Below are 14,276 nucleotides of genomic sequence, written 5' to 3'. Positions count from 1 at the left end.
GAGGGAGACCACGAAAGCGATGGAGAGAGGCGGTAGTAGAAGACCTAGAGGAAAAGGGAATAACAGACTGGAAGAAGTTGGCAAATAACAGAAAGCTATGAAAAAGAACAACAAAACTCTGGGCCTAAAAGGCCTGTAAAAAAGCTGAATATATACAGGGTGATTGATTAGTAGGGTAAAGCTCAATAGTTCCGCTATAGTAATAGTTAGAAATAAAAGTTAATAATAAAAATTTTAGCCCCCTTTGAGCTTCACATTACAAAATTAGTTAGAATATTACAGGGTTTTCGATAACACAGTGGCAGACCTAATTTATGTTTTTTTAAATGGAACACCCTATATTTTATTTTATATTCGAAATCCTGTTAACTTCTCCATCATAAAAATAAAAGGTTTGTAATGTTATACAGGGTATTTACAAAGTTATAACAAATTTTGTATGAGAATCGTAACAAGTTCAACTCCCTGTATAAATAAAAATAGGCACAACAGCAATGGTTTATTAATACCATACTTTTTTATTTATTGTCAACATTTCTAAGAATTAATGATATTGCTAATTTTCTTTATATAAAATACAGGGTGAGTTAAAACTCAAGTACATTATTTTCTCAGTAATGTTAAATGGAACACCCTGTATTTTATATCATTATTGAAAAGTAACATTAACGTACTTTAATTTTTATATAACATTCCCTATGCCCAAATTTCTTAGTTTTCGCGATATTTTCATTTTTCAGAGCAAATTATTTTAGGTGTTTAAATTTATCTAAATTTTAAGTAAGTAAAGAAATAAAAATAATTTATGAGTAGGTAATATATTTTACAAACAAAAACACAACCACTACATGCAAACATTTTTGAAACAATTAAAAACTATCTTTTTATGTAAATGCAACAAAAAAACAAAGAAAATTAGTAATAAATTTTACAAAAAAACACACAAACACAAAATACAACAGTTTGTGAAGACAATTAAACATTACTTTTGTATGTATGTAAATGTAACAATGTAACAAATAAAGAACGAAACATAATTTATCAGTAATACATTTTGCAAAAACACATGTTTGAAAAAATTAGAAGCTACGTTTAATAAAATATTTTTAATATTTTATTACATAAGGTGTTCAAAATTATCTCCTAACACACTTATGTACGCCTAAAAACGACCATTGAATGAGCTACTTACTCTACGGAGCATTTGTAAATTAACACATCGAAATACACTTTGTATTCTATTTTTCATCTCATCCCTTGTTGTTGGAGGTATTTTATAAACTTCATTATTAACGTAACCCCAAAAAAATCAGTCAAGTTTACTAAATTCTGGTGATTTGGGTGGCCACGCTACTGGTCCATTGAAAAATGAAAATATCTCGAAAACTAATAAATTTAGACATGTTATCCAAAAATAAAGTACGGTAATGGTACTTTTCAATAGTGATATAAAATACAGGGTGTTCATTTTAAAATTACTGAGAAAATATTTTACTTGCGTTTTGACTCACCCTGTATTTGATATAAAGAAAATTAGCAATATCGACCATTACTGAAAATTTTGACAATACGTTAAAAAATATGGCATTAATAAACCATTGTTGTTTTGCTTATTTTTATTTATACAGGGAGTTGAACTTGTTACGATTTTCATATAAAATTGGTTATAACTTTGTAAATACCCTGTATAACATAACAAACCTTTATACATATTTTTGTGATGGAGAAGTTAACAGGATTTGGAATTTAAAATAAAATATAGGGTGTTCCATTTAAAAAAACATAAGTTTGGTCTGCCACTTTGTTATCAAACAACCTGTAATATTCTAACTAATTTTGTAATGTGAAGCTCAAAGGTGGCTAAAATTTTTGTTATTAACTTTTATTGCTATCTATTACTATAGCGGAGCTATTGAGCTTTACCCTACTAATCAATCACCCTGTATTTATATACATAATTCCAAGATATGCAATATTTTTGTCCGTGAGTGTATTTGTGTATTATCTCGACGAGATATAAGAGCAAGAGGAAGATAACAAAATTTAAATAATTTTTTTTTTACATTTTTAAAACATTATAAATGACGTCCAAATAAATATCTTACTTAGTGGTTGTACTGGAATTAGAATCACCCGATCCTCCAGCCCTGTACGAATCCATAACTGTAAGCGTATTTTTGTCTGGCTGTTTTTCATTCACAACGGAAGCATTTTGAACAGGAAGAGGTTTATCTTGGCTCTCGGAGTTGCTTTGAGCCTTCGAAAGGCCGATTCCTGCAGCTCGACCAGCCATACCACTCATAGCTCCCGCACTTAGAGCTACCATCGACTGCATTTTCCTTTGTTTTGCTTCGCTCTTCTTCTGCATATCAAAGGCGGTCTTGTAGATTCCTAAAAAATATAGAACATTCAATCTTTTATAATAAACTTATTAAACAAAATCATTGGTCTAAAATTGTTTAGGTACTATAATTGGGACCGTGCAAGTTCGGAAGAGCTACACCTGGTGTCTTAGCTCAGCAACATTTGTAGTACTTTTAATTATATTGGCCAATTATATTAGTCCTTATATTAAAACTTAAATTGACAATTTTTTGTTGTTTTTTTAAACTTATAACACAGCATTTGCGAAATCCCTTTTCTTTAATGACAATAGGTATGAAATATGTCAATATACCCCAGGCTGTGGGTGAAAAAACGTGATATAATTCAGGAATTTTTGAAACCTGTCAGTTGTTGTAAAGGACGATGCCAGGAATAACTTCTACTAAAATGTATCCAAAAATTTTGTGCGGTTTTTTATTTATGAAGTTTTTCATTTTTAATTTTGCAGCTTAGGTTATGGTAGGGGAGCCCAAGCGGGGATTTTCGCAGTTACTCGAGCGCGTTAGATTATCATATGGCGAGAAACCTGGTACCCTGCAGATGTACCTCTACCATATATTGGCTCTTAACACAGGGAGGTTCGTTAAAGGGGACACGAAAAAAATCTGTCCTTAAAAATACTCAAAGTAAGTTAAGTACATGCAAAATAGTGTATATTTTAAAAATCTGACGGTTTGAGAGGGGCGTAAGTAAATGGGTGTGAGTCAAAAACTTTCACAAAAAAAGCGAATATTTCGCGAAATGAACATCAGATCGAAAAACTAAAAAATACGCCTTAAATTTTTTTCAAAAATATATCGAATGGTACTAAACATGACCCCCACGAAGAGTAATGGAAGGTAAATTTAAAATTTTAAATACAAATCCCGCGATATTTCGCAAAATAAACATCAGATCGAAAAACTGCAAAACACACAAAATGTTTTTGAAAAATTTATCGAATGGTACCAAACACGACCCCCCACGAAGGTGGGATGGGGGGTTACTTTAAAATCTTAAATGGGACCCCCAAATTTTTATTGCAGATTTGATTTCTTTATGTAAAAATAAGCAACTTTTATTTGAGACATTTTTTCGAATTATGGATAGATGGCGCTATAATCGGAAAAACGGTTGTTGGAAATGGAAAATTAAATTAAAAAATGGCAAGTCCCCACTAATATGGAAAATTTTACTTAACTTTTTTTGGTTTTAGGACCTAATAATCACAACCCAATAGGTCCCCGTAACGCTCGAGTGACTGCAAATTTAGCATACTTTGCTCTCGCACCATTATTCATTTTAGAGAAAAACTTTTAAATAGAAAATTGTATTAAATTAAAAAACCTACAGTTTAAGCTATGGCAAGTTTAATTTCGTTAATAAGTTATTGCAAAACAACCTGCGAAAATCCAAAATAGCCGTTTTTTGCAATTGCAATATTTATTGTAAAAATAACTTTTATTTATTTTTTGACGCTTCAAAATGAAGATCTTTTAATACCAAACATAAAAAAAATTTGTAGAACCCGATTGGTGAACTTGTTGCTTAGATATCATAACTGGTTTATCAAAAGGGGTCAAATGTCGAAGGCTTAACTTTTTGAAAAAAAAATCGTAGAGAGTTAATACTAGAACCCCTCTACTTCTAAAGACTTATGTTTTCATATTCTGATGTAAATAAATGCGTAAAACATTTTTCAACCTCTTATTTCGGGTTTAAAAATAAGGGGGCAAATGTCGTTATAAACATTTAGAACTGAAGACGCCCCTAATACATCCTGTGAGTTTTTAACTTGTAGATTATTTTTTCTGAAGACAAAATAATCATTAAAAACAAAATCAGAAATTTCTACGACCAACTGAAGCCGAGATAATTGTTATTTTGTTTTCTTAAATCGTAGTGACTTTATTTATAACAATTAAGAAATTATTTCAGTCATTGACTAAATAAATACTTATATTAGTTAAAATAAAAATTATTTCAAACGAAAATTACATTTATTTATAAAAAATGATCAAAATGCGATATTTACGTGCGGTATCCGGGGTGACCAGACGTGATCGTATAAAAAAATGATGACATACGTGAAAGGTGCGGTATTGGAAGGAACTTAGACAGACTTGAAATGAAACAGTTATCGTGGTTCGGACATATGGCGAGAATGAGTGAAGGTAGAACTGTAAAGAGGGTATGGAAAGCGGCATCCAACAACAAACGAAGAAGAGGCAGGCCAGAAAGAACGTGGAACGCAAATATTGGAAAGGCTTCCGTAAAAAGAAATATTGGGTGGAGAGAAGCAAAAAGACTAGCTAATGACCGAAAAGCATGGAGACGTCTGATTTCTTCACTTACCTGGACACTGTAAGGTACAAGAGGACGGCTTAAGTCAGTAAGTATAAAAAATGATTTTTAAAGTGTAGTGGAGATTTATTTTTCTTTATGAATGTGATTTATTGTGTCGGTTGCCCTTAGCAACGGTTAGCAACTTATAGTACATTGAATCACGGTTTTTGCTTTAAATTTTAAAGCACCGCTTGGATTGACAGGCAATTTGGCAAACAAATAGATAACATGTCAAAGATTAAAAATGTTATTAGGTGTGATGTTGTGTTTTTGCCCTGAGGGTGATTTTCACCCCTTCTAAGGGGTGAAAAAATATACGTTCAAAATAAGTTCGGAAATGGATAAAACGACTAATTCTAAGAAAGTTTCATCCCATAGCATTTTTTCATTAAGTTAATACTTTTCGAGTTATTTACGAGTAAATATGTTTTTCCTGAATTATGTCCTGAACTCGACCTATTTTTCACCCACAGCTTGGACTAATATGACAATTTTAATTGACAATATGAATTAAAGAAAGTTGCAAGATTTCTCCGCTACTCGTGCACGATCTTTTCTCGTATCCCCTCCAAGTACTTGCACACAGCGAATAAGATCGCAAGAAATTGGTATTATCGCATGGAAAATTGGGATTATTGGGAAACAATGCATATTTTTCATCTACATTGACTACACTAATGTTAATAATAATAATAATAATTGATGTTCATACCTCCATATAAAATAAATAATACGATAAGCGTTGTCCAGTAGTAGCAAATGATTAGTGCCGTATTAAACACGGGCTCCTTCAAAAATTGTACTGCACATTCGCCTGGTTGTAAATCCCTATATCCTGTAAAATGTTCCCATCCGAAGATACTTATAAAAAACAACAACGCTGGAATTATCCACGTTATTGTAACCATCCAGATTACCTAAAATAATAAGCAATAAATATATTATATATTAATATACAGTGCCACCAGATATACAGGGTGAGGCAGATAAAGGGCCTATTAGAAATATCTCGAGAACCAAAAGCAACAGAATCGTGAAAATTGGAATGAGGGGGTTTTGAAGAGTGACCTATTTAATGAAAATATTTCATCTATTTGCTACTTCCGGTTGTACCGGGAGGTTCGTTTTTTAAATGGGATATCCTGTATATTTTTGCATTGTTTTATTCTCCTCGATGTTTTCTTTCTTAAAATATGAGTTTTTGTAATGTAATACAGGTTAGTTTAAAAGATAATTACGTTTTTTTTTTCTTAATTTCGTAGCAATATTCACACCCCCCTGTAGAATAGGTCTGGATCCCGCGTACCAAAAAAAGTTGATTAATAGCAAGCTGAAAATTTGTTAATGACGAAACGGGGTCCAGTCAGACAAACTTTGATGAAAGGGAACACTGGAACAGTGGAAGTTTTAATGGTGGAACAGGTTAAAGTTTTAGAACGCCATACTACAAAAACGTCCCGTGTATTTTGTCGGACAGAACTTCCAATTGATTTGTTAACCTTTAGTATACAGGGTTGGTCGAAACTCGAAATGAGTATTTTCTGAGTTTTCTTAACCTTCCACAACTAACAAAGGTTTTCTGAACATTAAAGCTAACATCGGTGTCAGACCGATATAAAAAATGATTGCATTGACAAACTTTCAAGCGTAGGATTGTATTTACTTCTTGAAAGAGTGAAACTAAACAAGAATAATACCTATTTTTAATTTATGAAGCCTCTTAAATATTGGCAAAACACCAAACAAAACAAAAACAATTACATAACATCTCATTTTTGAAAAAGAAGCTCAATATTCTCATTGTTGTTTTCTTGTACTTAACTTCACCTTTTGCTCCTGGCAAATGGGTTACTAAATTATCAGCACTTGCTCGCACGTTCTTTCGATAATCTAAATATTTTTTCCAGCGAGTACGTCACGTCCAACGAAACAAGCTTCATGGGTCGTTTTGCTAACTGCTAATACAAATGTCAAGTCATCGTCGGACATATCTTGTTCCTCATCACTATTCTCATTTTGAACTTTAAAGTGTTTATCTAAGGTGGAATCACTATCCTCTGCTACATCAGATGAAGCTTCGTCAAAACGTTCAATTATCTTTTGTTCAACTTCATCACTGTACCTACGTAGCCATTAAGAGTCAATGGCCATTAAGAAAACTGAAGTCATGTGTATTGGAAGTACAAAGCAGTCCATGACATTAGACTATTGGGTATAAATTAAACACTGTGACGAATACAAGTAGGTAACTGGTCATAAATATAACTCAAGATGGAACACTCGATGCTGCTATAAAAGACAGAAACGTACAGGGTAGAAAAGCCATATCCATGACGAACGAAATTATGTGGGACTAAACAATATCTATAGCGAATAAACAGCTCGTATAAAATACCATACTTAAAAGAGTTATCACATGTGGCAGTGAAGTTTGGTCAATGAAACAAGGAACGGAAAAAATGTTACTAGAAAGAGAAATTGACTTCTGGAGAAAAGCAGCAGGCAATTCAAGAAGAGATTGGAACCAAATGAGAGAATGATGGAGTCAGGTATACAATAATTGATGGCATAAAAACAAAACAACTAATGGTACGGCCATCCCAGGCAACCAAGAGACGTCAGTAACGTCGATGAAACGTCAGCTTTTGGTTTAATATATACACGTGTTTGAACATTACGCCGTATAAACGTCTTTTGTAGGCGATTTTAAATACGTAAGATTAATAACGTTAAAATACGTTTGAAATACGTCTGACGTCACAAAAATGGGAGGAGCTTAACGGGGTAATACTTATAATGTTAATGTTGTATATTGAAGTTTATATGCTTAAGGCTATGGGTACATAATTCGCAAATATTTTACGTGTATCCCTACTTTTTCTGTCTTTACACGGCAAATTACGTGTAGTAAAATTCACACTGGTATTGATATGTAAACATTACTAGAATGTCACTCGACTTGAAAATGTCATCATTAATTTAAAGAGATGGGTTTTGAATGTTTTTGGATAACTGTTATTTTTATAATTGGAAATTATTAATTCAGTTAATAAATGTGATAATTTTTTCACTAACTATGTATTCAGTGATTGTAATAATTTATTTGTACAACAAAGACTAATAATCAATCGAGAAAAGAAAAAAAGTGTTAAAGTGACTTTTTAGTAATATATTTTTATGGAACGCTTACAATTTTGAACATCTTTAACAACAAAATACTTGGATCACAGAATATATTATCCTGATGTATTCTCTGCTTGGATCTTCCACAAATAATACACAATAAATAATTTTTTATTAAGTTCACGTCTTAAATCAATTATTTATCAAATACACTATATTTCAATAATATTTAATCAATAACTCAACATATTCCCGATGCAATGTCAAATATTTAAAATTGTCACTGATTGTCAGTGTCTGACTGACAATATATTATGCTGACAATATTATATTCGGCTGAGTGCGTTGTAAGACAAAGATAGATTTGGAAAATATTACCACAGCATTGTGTTTATTTTTTTTGAGTCCTGAAAAAACCAATAAATATTTTTGAAAAATTTTTTGAATGATATATTTGAAATTAAAAATCACACTAAATTTTTTCTTAGTTTTTCACCCCTGTTATTTATTAAAATAAACATTATAGAAGTTCTCAGGGACTTTCGGCCCTCGCTAATAACGTGATCTTTCATTCTGCGTTTAAATTTTTCAAAAATACGTATTAGTTTTCTCAGGATTCGAAAAAAATGAATCCCCATTTGAATAGTATTGCAGCCGAAAATACGTACCGATCCACTTAAATTGTCACACGAAATTTTTCATTTATTGTTTACGTGTTTATGTGGTAAAAAAAGGACTTTTCATTTAGATATTTAGAAGAAGAAACGTGTGAATTAAGAGATTGTTATTCATTTTTCTTAAGTGAGTGGTGAGTTAGTTTAATGCAATAGTTCTCCTTGAAAACGGTTTGAGATTATGTGTATTGTTTTGGTAAATATTTTCTGTTAATGAACTAACTAGGTATGTGTTATCGAGTTTAATTAAATTAATTTGTTAATAAATTCTTTATTAGTTTATATGTTGTTTCACTTTTGACACAGTAAGTATACCTTAGCCTATAAGCTAAATTTAAAACAGATAAATGAAAAATTGCAATACAGTGGAACTTCGATAAGTCGGATTAATCGGGTCCGCGGCCGATCCGGGTTATCGAAAATCCGGGTTGACCGGAGAATATGGTAAAAATTAATAAAATACATATATTATAAATAATAAACAAATAAACATTATAATTGCAAAAACATTAAATACATATGTACAGTACATCTAAAAAATACATACAGTTGTATACAGTATTGTTTATTTCTTGATAAAAAACTCAGTCAAAGTGAGAAAATGTTTGTTTTGTCTGATGAAAATCGGTCCGGGTTAGCCAGACTTCCGGGTTATCGGAGGCCGACTTTTCGGGGTTCCACTGTACCAACAATACCCATACGAATAATTATTATTGTGTATTTTTAAAACCATAAAATGAAAAATAATCTAAAAAAAAGACATAAAAACTACTATTTAAAACGTGATAAAAATGACGTCAGTTATGGTGGGACATATTCACGTGGTTTGGTGATAATTATGACGTCTTTTCAACGTTTTGTAAACGTTATTTGATTGCCTGGGATGTAGAGAGAATGCCGGATGACAGAATCCCTAAACAGATTTTAACGTGGACACCACAAGGGAGAAGGAAAAAAGGCAGGCCGGGAAGAAGCTGGAGGGAGATAATTGACAAAGAACGAGGGGAAAGAGAAATTCCTCCAGGTCTATGATTAAACAGACAACAATGGCGGTTATAATTCGGTAGGCGTCGCTGTAAACCGATAGTGGTAGTAATCTAATTTTTATGTCCAAGAAGCTGTAGATAGAAAGAAATAATAGATAGAAATAATAATTATTTAAACGAAAGGTATTATTAATAAATGGGGTATAGATATGATAAATTAGTAGTCTTACCCTTTGTTTAGTCCTCCAACTTCTGTACTTGGCTGCTATTTTTACCGAACAAAACCGGTCTATGGTTATCAAAAGAACAGTATATTGAGATACTAGGCAGACGGTGTAATCTACTGACAGCCACAGGTCGCACAATAATGGACCCAGATTCCAGTAACCCATCAGAACGTATACGGTGTAAAAAGGCATTGATACAGTTCCTGCAAACAAAGTTTTATTTATACTTATTACATTAATAAATAAAGGAAACACTCAAATACACAGAATAAGTAACATAAATACAGTAAAACTTCTGTAAGCGACCACTCCTATAAAGTGACCCACTGCGTATAACGACCGATTCTGAATTCCCACTCATTAGAAATGATTCCACAAGGTAGCGTACTTGGACCGATTCTGTACCTATTGTATACTGCAGACGTGCCATCAACACGACTTACCACTGTTGCGACATTTGCCGATGATACAGCCATTTTGGCGTCCCACACTGACTCAACATCAGCCTCTAGGAACCTGCAAACTAGTCTAAACAAGATCCAAAACTGGCTAAAAAGATGGCGTATTAAAGCAAATGGATTGAAATCAACACATGTGACGTTTACCCTTCGCAGAGAAACGTGCCCACTTGTCAACTTCCACAATCTGATAGCGCCAAATACCTCGGAATGCACCTGGATCGACGACTGACTTGGACAAAACACATATTCACTAAGCGCAAGCAACTTGGCCTCAAATTAAGAAACATGTATTGGCTCATCGGTCGCAGATCAAAACTCTCCATAGACAATAAAATATTATTATATAAGACAATCTTAAAACCTGTGTGGACCTACGGCATCCAGCTGTGGGGAACTGCTAGCAACTCCAACATATCAATCTTGCAGACGTTCCAAAATGAAGTACTACGAAATATTGTTGATGCTCCCTACTACGTCAGTAACGAAATAATTCAGCATGATATCCTTTAAGAATCCATCAAAGATGCCATACATCGTTTTAGTGTCAACTATAGTGAAAAAGTGTCAGTGCACCCGAATCAGTTAGTGGCCCAACTAAACGTGCGCGATGCCAATGAAATCCGTAGGCTGAAACGTCTAATGCCATCCGATCTATCTATATCACACATACTTTAGTTTAGTTTTTTTTTAGGCAAATTATTGTAAATTCACACCAACAATGTTTAACTTAGGTTTAGATATATTTAAAAGAGATTATTCATTGGAATAATACTCTACATGTCATCAGCTTCATTGTCAGAAAAAACGCTTATTGCCTAATGGGCAGATTACAGATCTCTCAAGGAGTTAATAAAAAAAAAATTAGAAATGAAAATCTCCATTCTTTTAAACCTCTTTATATCCACAGTACTCGCCAATGATAGTAAGGGAGGCAAGTATGCTAAATTTGCACAAGGGCGGATCCAGGACCGATTTTCGGGAGGGGCCATAAACTTTTTTGCGTGAGGGTTATCGGAGGGTCTGGGGACAATTTTTAAAAATTTGGGTTACAATGGTAAGTTTTAAGGCACTTTTCACATACTTTTCAACGCCATAATGACCTTCAAAACTTATCGTTGTTAAAGCATTATTAAAGTCAGTAAAGATTCCTACACATTTCCTAGAATCCAAGTGCAGTTCTTTCAACAAGTTTAATAGTATTTTTCCCAATGTTTCTCCTGTCAGGGCTTGTCCTTCCTCTCTTTCTGATTTTCACTAATTATTTTTATGTTCTCATAAGCGTCAATCAACTTGACAAAGTGTTTACGAATGTTGTTATTGTGTATGTATCTCAAATTTAGAGAATGCTGTTCCACGTGGGGTACATAGGTCATTTCGTCAAATATGACAGAATAAAAATTTGCACTTTGACCTGATTCATTATTTGTTTAATTATTTCTTCACCACAACATGTTATTAATTGATTTTGACTTGTGCTACTAATGTATGTTGCTCGAGAAGATGCTGTGGATAGGTGTTGTTCAAGAGTCTTATCTTCTGATGCGACTTTAAACCTTAACAATTCCCCTCATTACTAAATCCCGCATCTTCATCCAGAAGCAGAAGACTATGATCACGATGGCCTCTTGGAGGAATATTTTGTCGACTTAAAAACACTATAGACTCTACTATTAGTCGTAGTCTTTCTCTATTTTCTTGTACCTATTTAGATCTCTGAGAGTCTATCTGGTTAATGATTGACGTTTGCGGGTTGCGATAACTTTGTAGAAAATCCAGCCCAACCTGAACGCACTCCTTGTGGTATGATGTGTTTTCATGGGTTTTTATGGCTCCATCTTTGACCATGAGTTTGGTGAAAGATGTTAAAGGTTTCATGACAAGACTTTGGGCTATCATCCCTTTATTGTGACCATATTTTTCGTTATAAAAATAAAACGATAAACGATAAATAAAATGATAAACAATCTCTTTTGACTTTACGAAAGTACCAACCAACTCCTTTGTTCTAAGTGCTAGTGACCCAAGTAATGCTTTATTTCTTTTCTAGTCTTTGTGTGTACAGAATATGGAAATTGATACGATTTTTAATGGCTGCCAAGGTCGTTCAAAAAATTGGCACTTCGTAAAATTATCAACATTTTAATTTGCAAAACATCCTATGTCATTCTTGAAGCTTTTGTTACTGCTTTTTAGAGCAGTGCAATTAGAACGAAAAGATACAATGTTTCGGAAAAAATCAAACAAGGTTATATTTTTCTAAAACTTTTTTTGTTAGTTTATAAATATGTTAAAGTAAAAAGTTCTACTCACAAATTTCGCCGCTAATTGTTTATTAATTGTTTAAACAATAACAATTGTTTTGTAAAAATAATTTTAAAAATATCGTTGAATTCATCATTTTATTTTGATCAAAAATGTTTTTATTTTAGTTTTGATTATGCTGAACCCGAATCTGACATTACAATTTGCAAATTCAAAATGGCGGATTTTTTCCTAAAAATCCTTAAAAAGCAGTTGTAAAATCCGAATTTTTTTTATAAAACGTGTTTGTTTACATATATGTGGATATTTTTGAGAGGTTGCTGAACCTGAATCAAATTTTGATAATTTAAATTATAAAATGGCAGATCCAAAATGGCGGATAACTTAAAAAATAGTTGTAAAATCATAATTTCGTTACAAAATGTATTTATTTCTACATATATTTATTTTTGAGAGCTTTGATAAACCTAACTTAAATGTTAACATTATAAACTATAAAATGGCGGATCCAAAATGCGGATTTTCTAAATAGAACATAAAAAAGAACATTTTCCTAAAACATTTATTGTCTTTATTTTTAACAGGTTTTTGAATCTGAATTAAAGATTAAAAATTTAATTTTCAAAATGGCGGATCCAAAAGGGGGATATTTAAATGAAAAACAACTAGAATCCAATCAAACAAATTATATGGAATTTCATTCTTAAAAAAAAGATAAGCAAATAATTTTCACAATAATATTAAAAATTAAAATGTATTAGAAAGAAAGAAAAAATTATTCAAAATCTATCTCTTCAATATTCAAAAAATTGTTGCAATGGGATCATAAATAAAAAAGTTATTCTTAGTAAAAAGCTCTGCATATTCTAAGACTTTAAATGCAATCATAAAATATCAATTTTTATCAATTTTGTACAAGATATGTCAATGAATAAAAATTTCAGTTAGTAGAAGTTTACAGAAGTAAAATACCTATATTTTTCATAATACTGAAAATTGCTATTATGGAAAGTTGTTCAGAATTAAAAACGATGTGTCAATATGCAATTACACTTTTCTAATCGAAATATTGTGAACTATAAAGGTACATGTTTATTGCGCGAAATATAATTTTTTGACATAAATATCTCGTATAATATTGATAAAACAATAATATGTTATATTTGCATATTACGTGTTAGACCATGCACAGCTATTTATGACGAATAACTTTCTTCATAAAATTAATAATAAATCAGTTATCATAAATAGTAAGGGAAAATTTAATGATATTGGGTATAATTAATTTGAAACAATATTAAAAAAAACAAATTTTCGATTAGAAGGATATGATTACATATTGGAACATCGTTTTTAATTAAAACAACTTTTCTTTATAAAAATTTTCGATATTGTGAAATATAAGGGTACTTTACTCTTGAGTGAAATTCATATTTTTTGACATACCTCGTACAAAATTAACAAACTTTGATATTTGATGGTTGCATCTTATGTTATATACGATGCAGAGTATTTTATAAAGAATAACTTTAATAAGTATAGGGGAATCCTATTCTCCATTTCCCCCTCCCCCTCTTTTTTCCACTACCCCACTAGTTTATAACAGTCTTCTCTTTCCATACTAATCACCCATTAACACATATCTCAACTTGAATTTCTTTTCAACTTCATTGCTGCCTCCCCCACTATCCCATCCCTAACACAGTTTTGATTCTTCTATTTTCCTATCCTTCATATTTTTCTCCACTCCTAGTCATTTCTGGTTTGACCTTGTGTCTCTGTCTCTTATTCAGGTCCTCTATATCTCATCTCACCACTTCTTTCATAATTTAT

General features: G+C 32.0%; 1 protein-coding gene across 1 annotated transcript in view; it reads right to left on the bottom strand.

Annotated features, from left to right (window-relative positions):
- Positions 1-14,276, bottom strand: part of LOC114326165 (muscarinic acetylcholine receptor M2) — a 54,270-nt gene that overhangs the window by 27,096 nt on the left and 12,898 nt on the right. Inside the window, 3 exon segments of the mRNA XM_050652900.1 lie at positions 2,165-2,391; positions 5,423-5,627; positions 9,724-9,923. Of these exon segments, the coding sequence (XP_050508857.1) occupies positions 2,165-2,391; positions 5,423-5,627; positions 9,724-9,923 (632 nt within the window).

The sequence above is a fragment of the Diabrotica virgifera genome, chromosome 6 (assembly GCF_917563875.1).
Source record: "Diabrotica virgifera virgifera chromosome 6, PGI_DIABVI_V3a".
NCBI lineage: Eukaryota > Metazoa > Arthropoda > Insecta > Coleoptera > Chrysomelidae > Diabrotica > Diabrotica virgifera.
Note: the sequence above shows the minus strand (reverse complement) of the source record. Positions and strands in the feature narration are given on the sequence as shown.